Source organism: Hemitrygon akajei, chromosome 13 (genome assembly GCF_048418815.1).
Source record: "Hemitrygon akajei chromosome 13, sHemAka1.3, whole genome shotgun sequence".
NCBI classification, from domain to species: Eukaryota; Metazoa; Chordata; class Chondrichthyes; order Myliobatiformes; family Dasyatidae; genus Hemitrygon; species Hemitrygon akajei.
The window spans coordinates 47,260,262-47,279,929 of record NC_133136.1 but is presented as its reverse complement, the minus strand read 5'-3'; the positions used below and the strand labels follow the sequence as shown (position 1 = coordinate 47,279,929).

The 19,668-nt window shown below is 37.4% G+C and overlaps 1 protein-coding gene across 7 annotated transcripts in view; it reads left to right on the top strand.

The window, feature by feature from the left end:
• fat1a (FAT atypical cadherin 1a) overlaps positions 1–19,668 on the top strand; it is a 183,803-nt gene that overhangs the window by 138,617 nt on the left and 25,518 nt on the right. For all 7 annotated transcript variants that reach the window (XM_073064547.1, XM_073064549.1, XM_073064552.1 and 4 more), the window contains exons 11-18: positions 1,659–1,855; positions 7,029–7,182; positions 7,547–7,780; positions 11,137–11,526; positions 11,683–11,897; positions 15,962–16,099; positions 16,432–16,575; positions 18,928–19,125. In XM_073064547.1, the coding sequence (XP_072920648.1) occupies positions 1,659–1,855; positions 7,029–7,182; positions 7,547–7,780; positions 11,137–11,526; positions 11,683–11,897; positions 15,962–16,099; positions 16,432–16,575; positions 18,928–19,125 (1,670 nt within the window). The remainder of the gene's footprint in view (positions 1–1,658; positions 1,856–7,028; positions 7,183–7,546; positions 7,781–11,136; positions 11,527–11,682; positions 11,898–15,961; positions 16,100–16,431; positions 16,576–18,927; positions 19,126–19,668) is intronic.

The following is a 19,668-nucleotide window of genomic DNA, read 5'->3' as shown; positions in this document are numbered from 1 at the left end:
AAAAAATCTTTTAACAAAATATAAATGCTAGAATAGCTTTTTTGAAACTTTAGACCAGCTTAAAACAAAACTGAAATTTTTCAGAACAAATTAATTCCTGTTTCATCTTCCCATGCCCCCTCAGCGCTTGTTTTTCCACTGACCTTTTTTTTATTGCTTAATTTTTTACTCTGCTTTTAGATTAACAATAAACATTTGTGTTGAAAATATGGAGTAATTTGTTCCTGCACTATATGTTAGACATTCTCATAAATTGCTGCCAAAATCATGCATGGACAGATGGTCATGGGAGTACTTAACTTTGGGCCCATTGACCCCATGACTAGTTTGGAAAGGTATCATGTTAACTTAACTATTGATTCTGTTTTACAAAATTATTTTTGTTCTGGTCTCATTTTGATGTAATTACATTCTAGATTTGCATTTTACTGAAATCAATATTTATCCAATGAAGGCAAAGCTAAATTGGATTGATCATGTGACGGTCAGCCTGTTAGGCTTTTCTGATTACTTATTAAATGTTGCTTATTGGAACATTTCCAATAGAATACATTACTGAGATGGATATAAAGTGTATATAGTGTTACTGATGAATTATAATTGATTTGTACGGAGGATTTTTAATGGGAAGTGAAGTTCATTTGTGCAGGCAGTAATATGGTTGTAGTTACTTTATTAACTGTCACACTTATCTGCAAGGCACATGGCCAATTAAAATTATTTAATTTAGTATCTTTATCCATGGTGCATCCCCAGGTTTAAGCAATTTTACATAACTCTTCACCTTGTTCTGATCTCAAGTGAACGTTACAGGACGAATTTAGCTTGTGTTCTCTGTAGTGATGTAGTTAGAATTTAAAATTGGGAACGTGCTCTCCACCAGCTTTATTCTATGTTAAATTAGAAGTGAGTGGAGATACTATGAAGAATTTATTGCTTTAATTTCATCGCTGGTTCACTAAAGTACATTTTGTGCAGTGAAGCAATGGAATTTATCAAGTTTTTCCTTTCTGGGACTTTACTGAGTGCAAATATGTAAAACTAAAACCATATATACCATTTGGCTGTGTATACCAGGTGACCCAGTCTTTGCTTTGGCACCTGTAATGAGATGACAGTTGCCTTACTGCATTTGAGTTAGGTAGAAGAAGGTGAAACACGACTCTTAACTACCAGTGTTTCCTCATACACCACAACCTAATCGTGATGTGCTTATGCTTGGCCATGAAGTTAGAGTAGCCAGTGAGTCTCTTCATAGTCAGATAACTTGCTGAAATTTCACATCTGGGCTTGTTGGATGACCTCAAGACCATAAGATATTGAAGCAGAATTAGACCACTTGGCCCATTGTGTCATTTCATCATGGCTTCACCGTCTGAAACTTTCTCAGAATAACATTCATTTATTAGGCTCAGTTGCTCTGAAATTTCTGAAACTTCCATGGTATCTTACCAGATTAGCTGCTCACAAATTTATGCAACAGCAGCTGCTGCACAAATGTTTCCAATATGCTTCAAAATTTCTCCTTTGATTTTTATCAGATCGGATCAAATTACTAACAGCTGCTGATGATTAATCAGTGGCTCTGCTGCGCACTTTGTTTATAAACAAGGTACTACATCGGTGATCTCTAATGGCAATTTGAAATTAATTTTCAGCCGGTGATCCTCTGGGACAGTTTGGCATTGAGCACATTCAGAACGAATGGAAAGTTTATGTCAGAAAGCCTTTGGATAGGGAGAAGAAGGATCATTATCTGTTAAACATTACAGCTACGGATGGTACTTTAGTAGCCAAAGCAGTTGTTGAAGTTAAAGTCCTTGATGCAAATGATAACAGTCCAACTTGTGAAAAGGTAAGTATTTACCTTTATTGGTGTCAGCAATTTAATAAATGCATAACGTGCATAAAATTCCCTTCTCATAATTATACAGCAAAAAGAGCAGAGTCAAATACTCATGTAAGCATACTTAAGTCTTTACAGAATAACAATTCTTATTTCTTGAAGGTTTATGGAGTATTGTATTTAAGAGCATGTATTCCTTTCTCGGCATGCACTTGTCTATATTTTCCTTGCCTATATCATTGGTAGTGATGTAGAAAATAGCAGCACAGCACAGTACAATAAATGCAGGCTCTACGGCCTTGATATTCTGCTGACATTTTAACCTACTCTAAGATCATTCTAACCCTTTCCTATGACATAGCTCTCCATTCTTCTATCATCCATGTGTCCCTTATCGATCAACATCTATCACCACCTCTGGCAGGGAGTTCTATGCACACACGGAATGCATTTTACAGTAAGAAAAAAAATCTCAATTTTGAATTTGCTGTACCAGTTAACTTTTATTTTAAACATGAAATTTTACAATCGTAGTGAGAGTTAGCTTTGTTATTTTGTAGATTTCAATCGTTCTAGAAATTGTACTGAAGGACAATTCAGCATTTTAAACCTTAGATGAAGCATCAAATCTGATTCAGGGACAAACATAAGATGTATCAAGCAGATGATATTACTCAACTGAGAACAATACTACTGTGAGTGATATGCTGGATCGGATTCATAGAGGGTTAAAAGCTTTTGTGACAAGAAGAACCATTTTGTTTTCTTAGTAATAGTCTTGTTAAACCACAGCACATTTTCAAGAATCTCATTGTTGCATATTGACAGTTGCATGATTTCTTCTCTTTGGTTTCTCTGCAGTTTGAGTCCCAGCTCCTGATTAACTGCTGTTGTTTTCCCAATTAAATGTTATATTCCAATATTATTCTCACAATTTGTATTAAATCTTTTGATTTGTCTTCATTGGCTTCCCGAGCACAGTCTCGCAGCCTAACATTTTTATTCTGAATTAGTCTTAACCAAGAAAGAAATATTGACATTAGGTGAAAATTTTTGTTTTATCTTGCTAAAGGTGCATTTTTGTACATTTAGTGCTGGATATTAATCTATTTCTGAGATGAAAGGAGAAGTAAGATTCAGGGCTATGTGATTTTACAAAAACTTGCAGTGAGCCAGGTTTATTGCAAACTGTTGTGTTTGTTGTGTGCTGAAGGTGAAATGAGCACTGTGCTGTCTCAGGTGACTTCCAGTTATTCAGGGCTGAAACAAATTATTAAAGATGAAACCTACAGCCCTGCAACAGTTGAAATGTTAAGCTGACAGCCAGAGATGCTTCAAAATGTGCTTAGGTTTCCAGTTTGGAGTTTAGAGGAGAAGGAATAATGGCACCTTTTGAGCCCACAAAGCAATTCTAGTGTGCTCTTAACATGGGGCATAGAGCTGAGAAGTCCCTGCTCCCACTCTCAGACCCACTTTGCCCACCGTTTGCTGTGATGCACGTCCATGCTCCCTGAGATCATTGGTGATCATTAAATCAAGCTCAACAATAAATGTAGCTTTTTCTGGTGGTGTAGTGTCCTCTGCTGATCATTTTGGAAATGTTGGGGTACTAGAGTGACATTTTCTGTGGTAAGTTTTTCACGTTTATGCAGTAAATTAATAGCCAGGGCACATTCCCAATTGTCTCCTCAGAATTCTATACAAGTAAGATAGGCCTAAACTGGCTGGCGCTGTTCCCCAATTATACTGCAGCACTGGATTCCTCAGGGTGTTCAAAGGTATCGTGTGAACTGCAGTCAAGTAGTGAGCTGGAAATCTGCTTGTTGATCCTTCAAGTCAAGCTCAAAGAACAGGCATGAGGATCAAATTGTTCCGAACCTTTAGTGTGATGACATTATGTTGCACAGGACCTCAGCTTTGACAGTATTTGGCATATTGAAAATGATGGAGCCCCAAATGCCAAGTGTATACTTGTGTCCTTTTCTCTGATAGGTAAAGGCAGGTAGCTGTTCACAGCCACTTCGGGCAAAATTACATCAAATCTCACGCTCTTTTAAATTCACTTCACACGGTCATGCATTGAAATTTTCTTTGGCTGAAAGAGGAAAAAAAAAGTCATGCTGTGTTCTATTATTATCCCATTGTTGTGATTATTAATCAGTCTTATGCTTTAAGGAGATATTATTGCATGTCTCAATTAAAAAAAGCTTCATGCTAGAAAATAAGTCCTATCACTGTTTAATCTGTATCATCAACTTGTCCTTAAGGGTGTAAATTAATTATTAAAATGACTTCTAATCTGCCCAAAGGATCGAACTTAGGCCCTGCTGTTTTCTAACCTGTTTGCTGGTCCTTGACAAAATTTAATTAAATCATTTATTGGTTTCCAGACGTGTGTCAGCATCCACTCAGCCTCACTTTTCTTCATGTCCATCCTATTTTTGTATTGTCTGACTGTTTTTCGAATCACTTGTTTAGTAGAAATTTCCTCCAACCATTCTGAGGCTGTAATTTTGCAGAAGCACAAATGAGCTCTTGTTCCCCTGCTTCCACTTCTTCCCCGGATACTCTCTCTGACCAAATTAAAACACCCATGATCTTGGAATCGCCCATTTTCTCTGTTTCTTAGCTGGTTTGCATTTACTACAGGCTTCGAACTTGGTTCAATTCTGTGGTCTTGGACCGGTAAACGGAAACTTTACCGTTCCTGAAACCTTCCCGATTGCAACCTTGCAACTTTTCAAATCTGACCTATATACCATTAATTTTAATTGTTCCACAAAGGCTTTAATCTCTGAATTTGTTCCCAGAATCTTTTTCCATTGAGGTACCTCGGCTGCTCTAATTAGCCAGAGTTTCTATAAATTGTTAAAAAGACAAACTACCATTTTACCGAGTGACAAATTCTGTTCTCAAATTAAGCACAGAACGAGTTAGGGTACTACCGATATTAACACAGTTCTATAACTCTGTGTGTTAGTCCCTAATCATTATCAAAGGAGCAATTCAGCCAGTGTACTCCACCGTGTTCTTTAGATTGGCTGTAGATAAGCAAAATCACAATAAACACCTAGTGCAGGTAATGGACTGCCCTGTTACATTCAAGATGATTGTTAAATTCTTCGTATTTCCTCATTTGTTCATTTTTACTCCCAGCCATTTCTTGCATCTTTTTGCCTAAATGTTTGAAACTACAGTGAGCGAACAGTTGTGAATTGTGTTACTGCTTATTTCGTGCCAAATATCAGTGGCAAAAAAATCACTACTTTTTGAACACAAACAGCCCCAACTGCTGCTATTTAAATACTGTTCACTCTAAGCTCAGTGTCGTGTCTAATACCCATGCAAGTGCACACGACTGAAGCTGTTCAGCAAGTCTCCTGTCCTAATTAAGCACCATAGTGTTCCCAACAGATGAAGGGAATCCTGGCTAGCTACTCAATTAGATTTTGCTCTTTAAGAGCTCCAAATAGCGACTGCCCCAATTAACCAACGGCCCAGATAGTCAGAATCTACTTTACTTCTAAAACACAATGGTAAGCTTTCAGTCATCTGCCCTAATTATTTTATGTTAATAGGTGTCAATTATCATTTTTTCTTAAGAAGACTTACTGTGTTAAATCCCTAATTTATGTAGTTTTCAGTTTTTTTGCAGAATGTTCTCATTAGTCTCACAAGGCTGCTCAATTATATATCTGCATACAAAAATATGCCATGTCACTTGCATGTAGTGCAGTTGCATTCTTCGTTATTAGCAATTCTCACTTTGAAGATCAAGAAGATCTTTGAAGATCTTCAAAGTAAATAAATCGGTTATAATCTGAAGGATTGTCTAATAATCATCCTGTAGTCTGATCTCATTTTAATTCATTGTGTGTTTTGCAGGGTAGGTAGCCAAATGTTCCAGAAATGATACATACCAGGATAGAATTAGTATGCTTCAGTTTACAAACAAACAATTTTGTGAGGTACAGTGCTTAACCTTGTTGAAGTCAGACTTGTATTTCATCAAGGTCAACAAGAAACATAATTCACACATTTAAAATTTTCTGTTCAATCTGTATTTTACCCTTTCATTGATCCATATTAAAGATCTGTCTGCTCACTAGTATATACGCTTAAAATATGTGACTAGAAATTTATGCTTCTTGCTGTGTAAAATTTTCATGTGTCAAATTATATTAATTAATGGACGCATATGTGCTAATCTTATAGCTGCATCCACTTCTAGATATTCCACAATGAATTACTGTGCTCACATTTGAATTGGAATGCCTTAAGCACTAAATAAATTTCTAAAAAGTAATTTACTTTCTCAGCAGCTGCACAACATAGTATCATTTACTGCCCGGGGATCAAATATGACTCGTCAAGTTTTCTCAATCAGCCTCCACTATAAGTTCATACAAGTTAATTAAAGTCGATTAACTTTAAAAGTCTATAACTTTAAAATGAACTTTTAACTTAAAGGTTTACAGTTAGCACAACACTTGACATTGCCAGCAGTAAGATGGGATTTGAATCCTGCCACTAAGCAGTTTGTATGTCCTCCCCTTGACTGCCTGAGTTTCGTCCAGGTGCCTTGAGTTTCTGCAGCATTCCAGACGTGTATGGTTTAGGATTATTAAATTGTGGGCAAGCTACAGTGGCACCAGATGCAATGTGACACTTGTGGCCATCCCAGCACATCCTTGCTGATTTGAAATGAGGCAAACAACACATTTCACTTAGTGTTTCAATGTATATTTGGCAAATAACGCTAATCTTTAAGTGTATCAGGTTGTTCCCCATTCTTCATTCTTAGTTGACACAATTCTTAGGCAGGCTTTCTGATTTCACATACAATGTACAATAACATGGTTTTAAAATATTGGGTAACCTGGTTTAGATATATTGATAATCACAGTAAGATCTTCCATAACATATGGCTTTACACCATCATATCAGTGGCAGTTAGCTCTATATGTAAAGACGTGTGAAACCAAAATTAAGGCTGACTGGGGAAAATAAGGAAAGAAAAATAACAAAATAAATTTAATTTAGTAGACTCTTAAAATATTCCCTGTCAATGATGGCCCTGTAAAGATCAAGATATTTAGAAGTACTTCTTCATATCTGTTATGAGGTATTTTGGCAGATGAGGCAGTCACTTAGATATAAATGAAATTTATTTTCTTTTTAGACATTGTATGCTGAGACCATAGCGGAGGATGTTCCTTCTGCCAAATTAATCCTGGTGGTTTTGGCTGAAGATGCAGATATACGTTCAAATGGAGAAATCACTTACACACTCCACGGAACCGGAGCAGAGAAATTCAGATTAGATTCTGTCACTGGTGAGAGAAAATGCGCAGTTCAGTTTTAGAGAGAAAGGATGCTTTTGTTTGTTTTGGATCCTTAACATTCCATGATGATATGCTATGAGCTCTCCTTTTTTTTTACAGTAGTATTGTCATGTTTGCTGGAAATATCATTAATCTACCGGTAATTAATTGTTAATTTACGGAGTGGATATTAACTGTTTAGGTAAAGGTATATAATACTTTTAATAAATCACATGGCATCATTAAATAATGGGAGATTATTCAACCAAACAATTATCTGAGTGCTAAAATTAGTTAAGAGGCCAGATGTCAAATATGAACATTTTTCTTCCAATAGCTACTTCTGTAATTAACTTGTATTCTGCTTAAATATTAGGTGAATTAAAAACATTAGCTCCACTTGATCGTGAGCAGCAAGCGGTTTATAATCTTCTGGTGAAAGCTACTGATGGAGGTGGCCGTTCCTGCCAGACTGATATTGTTATTACACTGGAGGATGTGAATGATAATGCACCAGTCTTTTCATCTGATCCATACACTGTATCTGTTTTTGAAAACACGGCCAATAAAACATTGCTGACAAGAGTTCAAGCTACTGATCCAGATGCAGGTATGGTCAAGTCCAGTGCGACTAAATTACCAGTATTGTACAGCACGTTTACCAGAGACTAAGACATTTTTTACATTGTTACCAGGATGAAGAATCATCTAGAAATGTATATGTGTGTACGTGTATACACATATCAGTTATATTAATATAGTGTTTCTTGTTGGTTGTGAATAACGTACATATTAAGCAAGTTTTCACATTGCAGGAGTGCCAATGGAATATACCATTTATGTTAAAAATTTTGCAACTCAGAGGAAGTGGGCCTTTGATCTTGTCGTGGCTCACTTGGTTAGATATGATCTTGAATTTTTTGTTCAATTTTAGACACCACACCTCAGAAAAGCAAATCCTGTTTTTAGGTAGTAGCAACAGAGGTAGTTTGAGGTTAAAAACATCACAGTGAGGATGGGATGCATATATTTGACTTCTATTTGAGGGCCAAGGAGTTATCATTGATGTTTTCGAAGTAATGTGAGAGAAATTGAAGGACTTTGATACCAGGAAGTAATTTGCAGAGAATTTCAGAACAGAAAATCACGATCTTAGAATTAAACCAAATAAGAGGGACATGAGTAGATGTATTCATAATTTGGTTGTAGATATGCTAACTTGCCCATTGTATTAGGACTATTACGATATGGATCAAAGGCATTGTGGTACTGATGGGTCATGATGTCATTGAACGGTAGAATGAATTGAAGATCTGAACAGAGCACTGTTCAGACTTTATTGAGTTATCTTTAAGTGACTATAGGTGACACACTCATACTTGATCTTTTGTTATATCTCTGCTTGGAAAAGGGAATACTGTCATAATCCTAGTCAAGTACATAATACTCCAAGCAAATAATAGTGCCTGGGAATACTTTATTCTTCTACTTCATTTTAGCTGTATCTTTAAAAGAATCATTGTGAATGGAATGGATATGATGGTAAAATACAAACATGAATAATCAAATCAGGTTTAATTTTCATTCAACCGTACATGGATACAGTCAAACAAAACAACATCCCCCTGGGTCCAAGGTGCAAAATATACACAGCACATTAAAAATAACGAACAAAAAAAAAGTTAAGCAAAAAAAAAAAGCCAATTATATAGCCCAAGACCCGGAGTGACATGTCCCGCAAATTGATGGGTATAGTTCCCAGCACTACAATTCAGCTTATCACTCTACCGATCAAACACTAGAGAGCAGCGCCGATGGGAGATGCATGGATGCCATGCTGTACCAGCTCTGGTGTCTCCTCTCCCAGACTGCAGCTGCAGGCAAGGCCGCGGCCTGAGATCTGGTCCTCAGTGCGGCTGAGGCTAGGCAGCTCCCACATCGCCTGTTGTTCCACCAAACAAGGGAAACAGGCCTGTGGCATCTTACATTATCAATGTCCAACACAGCCTTGTGATCACAACGAGGAACATCCAACGCGATCACCCACAGTAATAATTCTGGTGATATCTCAGATTAAATCCGAGTTCTTGTCAGCACCGGATTTTGTCACTGAAAGGCTGTTAAAATGTAGTGGAATCAGAAGCTTAGGAGTTAACCCAGGTAAATTTTGCAAGTGAAAGCTTACCAGGAATGATAATTGTTAGCCAGATTTGCTGATTGTAATTATCGATGTATTTGTATCTTACGTGATGTTGATACAATCCTGCGCATGAAACAAACTGCATTCTGGAGGAACCATGAGCCTCAACAATATTTGCATAAATCCAATAAATTGCTGATCGTGCAGATTCAGCACTGATTTTATGCATATGTTAATTTCCTAGTTCTTTCAGTAAATGTAAAATTATTCCAGCAGTAGTTATTCTTTAAATGTGCAAATTAAGCTGTTCAAAATTTTGATACCAGTTGATGAATTATACATCAAAGAGTCCCTCAGTATATTTCAGTCAAATAATGCATCTTGTAGCATAAGCAGGATAAGTCTGGTATGTTTACAATTTATTAATAATGAAATATAGTTTTGGGGTCACCAATAAAAACGTTTTAATTTTGGAGTAGCTTTAACAGTGAAGTTTTTTTTAAAAAGTAACATTAGTTTATTAAAACAGAAAAATGAAAATAACCACTATAGTAGCATAACACTATTACCGCTCATGGTGTCAAGAGTTCTGAGATCAAATCTGATGTCTTTTGCAAGGAGTTTTTATACCCTTCCTGTGGAATGCATTGGTTTCCTCTTGGTGCTCCATTTTCCTGCCCAGTGCAGTGACTTACCAGTTATTAAGTTCATTTGTTATTGTAAATCGTGCTGTGATTAGGCGAGGGTTAATAGATGGTTTCCAGAGTGGTGCAGTTTGTTGGGCAGAAGGGCCTATCCCATGCTGTATCTCCAAATAAAATAAAAAATTAAAATATTGCACATGAAAACAACATTGGAATTCTATAGCTAGCTTTCTCATAAATACATACTTATATACAATATACTGGATGTCATCCCAGCAATTTATAATTGTGTCTAGTTCACTGGCATATCTTCAAAATGATGTTAAACTCTTACCATAACCATCCATAGACATTGAAATTTGCATAGCAGCTAGAGGCATTATCTATACTGTTAAGTGTTACAGATTATAGAACAAAAATAAAGGTGAAAAATAAATTCTGTAAAAAACATTGCCAAATTTGGCGTCACTAAACCTAATTTACCAAATTCTGATTTGCCCAAATTACATTTAAGCTATCTGCACGTATAAATGTACTGAGTCTACATGTATAAAGCGTTGAGCCACTTCAAGGTAAGTAGGTATATCTAGCATGGAATTACTAATAACCTTGATGAGAAAGATAGAATAGTGACAGCCTGTTCAGAACCAATTGTCTTGAAACTACTTCCAGTCTAATGAATCACTACAGAAAGGAATTGTGTTCACAAATATGTGTGCACTTGGTTTTCGTTCTGAAAACAAGATACTCTTCTTTAAAAATAAAATACAAATTTTAGATACTCAAAATGAGTGTTAACATTTTTGGGGCATTTTCTCAAAGTGCACAGGTAAATTAAAAAATACTTTGCAAATTTCATTGCACTTCCACTAATTTGATTGTTTGTTAAAACTGCATGTGTTTTTGTGGATTTCTACATTTAGGAGTAAACGGAAGCTAAGCATAGTGTACTGCCTTATGTATATAATGTACAATGTAAAAGTCAAGTAGTACATTATAAATTTTGAAGTGTTAAGCCAATGCAAGTTGCCCACTTCTGTTCGTTAAATGTATTGACTTTTATTTTCACTGAGACAATACAATTACAAGCATGAAACATTCTGTCTTAGTTTTTCAAATGATCTTTATGTTGAGGTAATGAAATTGATAAAACCCTATTTCTTTCTAAATTTTAATACATAGGTTTGAATCGTAAGGTGCTTTATTCACTTACGGATTCTGCAAACGATCATTTCTCCATTGATGAGTTGTCTGGAATTATTAGTTTGGAGAAACCATTAGATCGAGAGCTCCAAGCTTCATATGTTCTTACCGTGAAGGCCACTGATCAGGGAGCTCTGAAAAAGCTGTCATCCTTATGTACTGTGCTGGTTTCTGTGCTGGACATCAATGACAACCCACCTGTATTTGAGTACAGGGAGTACCTAGCTACACTTCCTGAGAATACTCCTTTGGGAACTGAGGTGCTTCAGGTATTTGCAGCCAGTAAAGATGCTGAGGCCAATGCAGACATTACCTATTCCATCATCAGTGGCAACGAACATGGGAAATTCAGCATTGATCCAAACACAGGTATCATTTTGCCTATATGATTATTGCGGATACATTGAGAATAATTTGCTCAGCAAAATACATGGAAAGTTACACAGCGTTTTCAAAGTTAATTTCTGTAAGGCTGTTATGGAGTTTTTTCCCCTTTCTATTAATTTGCCATTTGATTTCCATTAGGTGCTATTTTTGTGCTCTCAAGTCTGGACTTTGAGACCTCGCATGAATATTATTTGACAGTTGAAGTCACGGATGGTGGAACACCTTCACTTAATGATGTGGCAACAGTGAATATTAATGTGACAGACATCAATGACAACACTCCTAAATTTAGTCACGACGTATACATGGCAGTGATAAGTGAAGATGCTCCTTTGGGACAGCTGGTTGTTACAGTAAGTTCAAACACTTACCAGATAATTCTTCATTTAGACAAAGAAATACTTTAATAGCTTAAAAAGAACAAGAACGCAAACTTTGATGGGTTTTTTTTAGCACAAACTAAACTACATATTACCATTGATTCCATATAACCTCTGCTAATTAACTTTGCAAACTACCTCTGCTGCATTATTTATTCTAAGTATTTGAAATTCTGGTTAGCTGTAGATATATATTGCATTTATCACTATTCTTTGCTATCTGCTGCCTGCTCAACATAAAGAGTAGTAATCAAGTATTGAGGAAAATAAGAAGATTAATGTAACAGGAAGGATACAGATGAGAGTAACCAGAGTTATTTACACCAAGTATCTCAAATGAAATGTTTTATTTTCAGAGAAGACTGAGGAAGATGCGTTGCAGAATGAGGCAAAACGTAACAGTTGGAAGACATGATCAGAGAGGCAATCAGTAATTCAGAAATATTAAGCAAGGCACGGTTTTAAACAATGAAGCACTTTTGATCTAATATTCGCTATGTGAAGCAGGCAATGGGGAATTAGGCTTTTGCTGTCACTGGGCACTTTCAAATTGCATTGATAGTGATTAGGAAATAAATTGAGGTTAGAAAAACATGCAGCAGCATTTTCAATCACCTATCTAACATCGGTTTGTATCAACCAGTGGAGCAGGTGGCAGAGGAGGATAATTCATTATAACTTAATTAATCGTGAATTGTGGGTAGAGCAGGCTTAATTGCCTAACTGTTCCTGATAGATAAATTTATATTCCAAAATACATAAGCTTCAATTAAATAATGCAAATAATTTCTGTCTAAGTTCAGTGCACTTTGAATTATTTAACTTTTCTATTTTTGATACGAAGGACTGTAATTATTGGTTGCTGTTGTTGTAAAACATAGTATTTCCAGCACAGGGTCCTGCATAATTTAAGCCCAATTTCCCAGTGATTTCCATGGTCCTAGGGTAGTGGTTACCACAATTATGTCACTAAGTATAATCCATGATTTTAAGAGAGTCAGATATTTCTGTAAGGTGAGTTGATTTTTTTTACTATTCCTCAGCCCATTACTCGGAGAAAATTGAGGGAAAAAGGCCAAACTGATCCAAGTAGAAAAAGATGAAATTGAGGATGAATAGAGAGCTGTTGGATATTGATTATTTCTTTCATTTTTAATTAACAAAGTTGGTTATTTGTTTTGAACAATGAAAAAATGATGTTGCTGGAAAATTATATATCAAGTGCTAATCATGTTTATCATTAACTGTATTAATGGCATAGTTAAATAATTTTTAATATATTACCTGTATTTGAACAGCTGTTTATAATCTATTTCATGTGGTAGCCAGCGATACTAAGGCCAGAAATATTTTAATAGATCACTTGATTATGAGAGACAGCACTGGAGGAATTTTTTTTTGTGTACTGTACATGCAGACTTTGAGTGGAGTTGCACCCTATTTCAAACAAATGTGTTCAGCAATTAATTTTGTTTTGCTATGTAGTCCATTTTCTTTGTAAATATTGGGACATTGTGGAATAACAGTTTCCAGTTTTTGCCCCAGCTCCAAATGCTCGAACTTCCTACATGGTACAGTGGTTTCCACTGATGCAAACCTGGCTCCCTCCTGCAACTTCTCAGCGGCATTTGAGTGGTCTGAGCCAGAGATCCCACTTTCAGCTTCCCTGTGAAGTCTGCATCAGCATGAATTCCAGGGGAGCTCCTTGAGCCGATTTTGGGTTAGCATTGGAAACCCCATTTGTCAGCTTAATCTACCCCCCCCCCCCGACTTCAGCAAACTCATCATTGCCAGAGCATTTTCTGATCTAATCAGGTGTCCCTCTTGTGAGTCGGTACAGCAAGCCCCTCCCCTCCCAATACGCAGCGATCAACACTACCCCTCCTCCTCAAGCTAACCTTTTTACTGGCTCTCTCCCCTCTTTCTCTCCAGACCTGATCAACAATTTCAACCAGAAATGTTGACTGTCCACTTCCCTCCATGGTCCTGCTGGGTTACTCCAGCTCCTTTGCGTGCTTTCTACAAGCTGGTTGAATTGACATCCTTCAGATACATTGGGGAAGACGGGGAATCTTTATGTTACGTCTCCATATAAATATGCAATTTATAGTGATTTATAATATGAGGGGTGATTGATATGTTCATGGCCTAAGGTAGCAGGAGTCAATTATAGAAAACCTAGCACATTTATTTTTTAACATAGTCCTGTCCTACATTTACACACTTCGTCCAGTAGCTGTGGAGCATAGGGATCTTGGACCTCCAGAAAGTGTCAACAGATGGGTGATTGATAAGTTTGTGGCTTAAGGGAGAAGGAGATGAGTTATACAGCTCTCGTTACATGCACATGCAGGTCAACTCTTTGAGTGATTATGCAGTAAGTTTGAAGTTAATAACATCTCCTACTGTGGGCCATGAACTTATCAATCACCCCTGATGAGTTATTAACTTCAAACTTTTTGCATAATCACTCAAAGAGTTGAACTGCATGTGCATGTAACGAGAGCTGTATAACTCATCTCCTTCTACCTTAGGCCACGAACTTATCAATTACCCCTGCTGTGGACACTTCCTGGAGGTCCAAGATCCGTATGCTCCACGCCCGCTGGACTAAGTGTGTAAATGTCGGAGGGGACTATGTTGAAATAAATGTGTTAGGTTTTCCAAAATTGACTCCTCCTACCTTAGGGCATGAACTGATCAAACCCCTCGTAAATGTGCAATGTGCAATTTATAGTAATTTGTAATAAATAGTATGTACAACAGGACAGTCAATATAGCATAGAAATACAATTGTATCAGCATCAATTAATCAGTCTGATGGCCTGGTGGAAGAAGCTGTCCCAGGGCCTGTTGGTCCTGGCTTTTATCCTGCGGTACCGTTTTCCAGGATGGTAGCAGCTGGAACACTTTGTGGTTGGGGTGACTCTGGTCCCCAATGATCCCTCGGGCCCTTTTTACACACCTGTCTTTGTAAATGTCCTGAATAGATAGATAGATAGATAGATAGATACTTTATTCATCCCCATGGGGAAATTCAACTTTTTTTCCAATGTCCCATACACTTGTTGTAGCAAAACTAATTACATACAATAGTGGGAAGTTCACATCTACAGATACACTGGGCTGTCCACACCACTCTCTGCAGAGTCCTGTGATTGGGGAAAGTACAGTTCCCATACCAGGCACTGATGCAGCCAGTCAGGATGCTCTCAATTGTGCCCCTGTAGAAAGTTCTTAGGATTTGGGGGCCCATGAGGTGAAAGAGGCGCTGTTGTGGTTTCCCCGTCTTCTGATCTGAAATCAGGCCTATAGACGTGAGATTTTCTCATTTTTAAATTTTTAAGAGTAATCAAGTTATGTCCTAATTAAGGGGTAAAAAATTGTTGAACATTATTACAGTTCTGTGAGTAGAATTTCCCTCATCTATTTTAAATCAATAATTAGCTTGTTTATATGACTACTTGTATTTAATTAATATTTCAAACATCTTGTTTCCCTTTTGTTGACTTTAATTCAAAACAAACAAACAAATACTGTTATAAAATGCCAATTAATTCAGACTTATTTCATGCTTTATTGCACCAATTAATCAGATTGAAAATATGAAGTTGAGTGTTTTTGTGACTCTTATGGTGCAGGTTTTAATTTTGTTTCATTTGAACCAAAGTATAATTTTCTCTGTATACAGTTATCCTTTTTAGAAATTATGTTAAATGTATGAACGTTCCCATTATATTATTATTTAATAACAGGAAGCCTTCAAAAAGGGGCCTGCTTAGGCATGTCTTGTTAGTTTATAATGAAAGATTATAGCTAATATGAAAATCAAAAAAAAAATTGGTTCTGGAAATTAGAAATAAAAACTTTTTTAAAAAAACGGAATAGGCAGTATAGGCAGTGTTTGTGGAGAACATCTCTGGTCTGTGACCTTTTGTCAGCCTTGGGTAAAAGAGGTAACAAATTAGATTACAAGAGAAAAAAATATTGCAAGTGTTTTATTAATGTGATCCTAATGGGCATATCATTTCTTGTAGGTTATTGCAGACGATTCGGATGGGCCATCAAACAGCCAAGTCCGCTATTCTATAATTAATGGCAATCAAGGAAGCCCATTCACCATTGATAATACCAAGGGGCAGATAAAAGTAGCACAACATTTGGATAGAGAAAAAGTGAGTACATTGCCTGATTTAATCTTACATGGTCAATATTTTTCCTACAGAATTATTTAAGATACAAAAAAAAGTTCATTAAATTGTAAACATTTTTCTTGATAGAAATTATTATTAGAAATTAAATAGAAAATATATTAGTAGCAAAAGTTCTTTTGTGTTTGAATGTGATTATGTTATCTTATAAATTGTGTGTGTGTGTGTGTGTGTGTGTGTGTGTGCGTGTGTTTCTGTACATCAAGGATTAGGGAAGATAAATGCTTACTTTGTGTGACATTGTTCATCATGTGTAGGTCCAGTGCACTTTTGATCATTTTGTTCTCCTGGCTTAGATTTCTGGCTATACCCTGACAGTCCAAGCTTCAGACAACGGCACTCCTCCTCGGTTCAACACAACCACTGTTAATATTGATGTAGCTGATGTCAATGATAATCCTCCCATGTTCTTGCAGGCAAACTATAGTGTCATCATTCAGGTAAGAACAACAAAAGTTTATGGTAGTCTCAGTAGCATTTCGAGCATAGAACATTACAGCACCATACAGGTCCTTTGGCCCACAATGTCGTGCCAGAATTTAACCTACTCTTAAGATCAATGTAACCCTTCCCTCCTACATAGCCCTCCATTTTGTCATCATCCATATGCTGATCTAAGACTTTCTTAAATTCCTCCTAATGTATCTGTCTCTCCCACCACCCTTGACAGGGTGTCGACACACCTGCCACTCTCCGTGTAAAGAACTTATCTCTGACACCCGTCACCCCCCCCCCCCCCCAAGACTTTTCTCCAATCACTTGAAAACTATGCCTCCTGTATTAGCCATTTGCACCCTGGGAAAACATCTGGCTATCCACTCATCTATACCTCATCATCTTGTATACATCTATAAATATAGTCACTACTCATCCTCCTTCAGTCCAAAGAGAAATATTCTTAGCTCGCTCAACCTATCTTCATAAGACATGTTCACTAGTCCAGGCAGCATCCCAGTAAATCTCCTCTGGAACCTCTCTAAAGCTTCCACATGCTTCTTATAATGAAATGACCAGTCTGAAGACAATACTCCAAGTGTGATCTAACCAGGGTTCTATTGAGCTGCAGTATAACTTCCCAGCTTTTGAACTCAAATTCCATGACTAGTGAAGGCCAACACAACGTACACTTTCTTATCAATCTCATCAACTTGTGTGGCAACTTTGAGGGTTCTGTGGAGGTGGACCCCAGATCCCCCTGTTCCTCCACCCTGTTAAGATCCTGCAATTGTCTTTGTGTACTAGCTTCAAATTCAACCTTCCAAAGTGAATTACTTGCCAGTTTTCTGGGTTGAATTCTGTCCGCTGCTTCTCCACCCAGCACTGCATCTTATCAACGTCCCACCACAAAATACAGCAACCCTCTGCGCTATCTGTAATTCCATCAAACTTCTTGCCATCAGTAAACTTACATTTCCTCATCTCTAACTAGCATAAGTCATTTGTGCTTACATGGCTGTTAGTCACTACACAGTGCTTTGAGTGATCAGTTTCTAAATAGCGTCAGCTGCGTGTGTTTACCTTTAAAAAACAGTGACTTTTGCCACTGATAGTTGGCAAGAAATACGCAGTAAGACAATTCAGAGCTGTTTTCCTCAACATGGCTTCAAGCATTGACACTTACAGATGCTGGAAACGGCTGGGACTGAAAATGAAATGATTTCACTACTTCAAGTTAGGAATTACAAAGAAATTGAAAATATTGGCAGTCATAAGACCATAAGACATAGGAGGAGAATTAGGCCATCTGGCCCATCGAGTCTGCTCTGCCATTCGATCACGGCTGATTCTTTTCTCTATCTCCTCTTAAACCCCAGTTCCCGGCCTTCTCCCTGTATCCTTTGATGCCATGTCCAGCCAAGAACCTATCAATCTCTGCCTTAAATGCACCCGACGACCTGACCTCCACAGCTGCATGTGTCAACAAATTCACCACCCTTTGGCTAAAGAAATTTCTCTGCAATACTGTTTTGAAATGGCACCCTTCTGTCCTGAGGCTGTGTCCTCTTGTCCTAAACTATCCCACTATGGGAAACATCCTTTCCACATCTACTCTGTCTAGGCCTTTCAACATTCAAAAGGTTTCAGTGAGATCCCGCCCACCCAATCCCTCTGAATTCCAGCAAGTACAGACTCAGAACCATCAAACGTTCCTCTTATGATAACCCTTTCATTCTGTGGACCCTCTCAAATGTCAGCACATCTTTTCTAAGATGAGGGGCCCCATTCACATTCAGATGTAGAAGGATTCTTCATTGTTGTTTCCATAAGAATTTAGTTTTCCTAGTTAAGGTTGTTACACTGAGTTGAACCCCTGAACCTAGAGGACCAGTGGACCACTCATAGTTTGGCCTCTACCCTTTGACCTGCTTGGTGTGGGTGACACTACCAAGAGTCAAAGTATAAAGCCTTGATTCCAGCCAACATAACTCTCAAGATTATCATGGCACATAAGTCTTCAAACCACAACAAAGCTGTAGTCTGTTGAAGAAATCATAAGAACAGAACAGATGAGTTCCTTCATCAATAAATATTAGGTAGTGTTCTAATTCTGTATTTTATTTAAATACAAAAAGTGTTACTCAGTTAAATGAGTTTACTTTTTTACATACCTTTTAACTATTTCAGCTAATTGGGGCAGCCGCCTAATTGGGCCAAAATGTACTGGTCCTGATGTGTTAGAATTAACCAGAATCCACTGTATATCCTCACTGTGTAGACGGTCTAGACTGATATAACAAGATACAGAGAATCCACTTCCTTCCAATGTATGAATTGTACCTTTTTTTATATAGGAAAACAAGCAGATGGGATCCAGTGTGCTGCAGCTTCAGGTGATCGACAGGGATTCCTCACACAACGGCCCTCCGTTCATCTTTACAATTATTGGCGGAAATGACGGGAATGAATTTCAGATAAATCCACAAGGTCTGCTCTTATCATCAGCTCAACTTGACCACAAGATCAAAGATGCCTATCAGCTGCAGGTGCAGGTAAAATACCCAGTCTTGTGCATTGAATAAGATTTTTTCTTGGGTGGAACAGAATGGAGTTGATTTGAATCTTGGAATAACTTTTATTTTGAATTGTTTTACTTAAAGGTTGTATGCAAGTTGCTAGTAAACTTGTTGTTGGTGGGGGGGGGTTAGTCGACATTCCGTTTATTGTTTTTTCTTAACTTTTTTATTGTTTGCGCGATCTGTTCTTTTTTCGTACATTGAATGTCGGTCTTGGTTGTGAGAGGATTTTTGTGGATTACATTTTATTTCTTTGCTTTGTGACTGCCTGCAAGAAGATGATTCTCAAGGTTGTATATGGTATACATATTTTGATAATAAATTTAACATGCGACTTTGATTTCTTTTTGGGAAGTGATCACACAATTGGAATGCCGAGGCACACAGCCGACTTTCTTAGGTTCCCTGTTGGCGATCTCCACAGCCTGTGACTCCTAACTAGAGAGCCTAGCAGGAATGATTTCTACCACTTGTTATTTCAGTTCCTCCCTACAACCCTCATCCACTTCCCAATGAGTA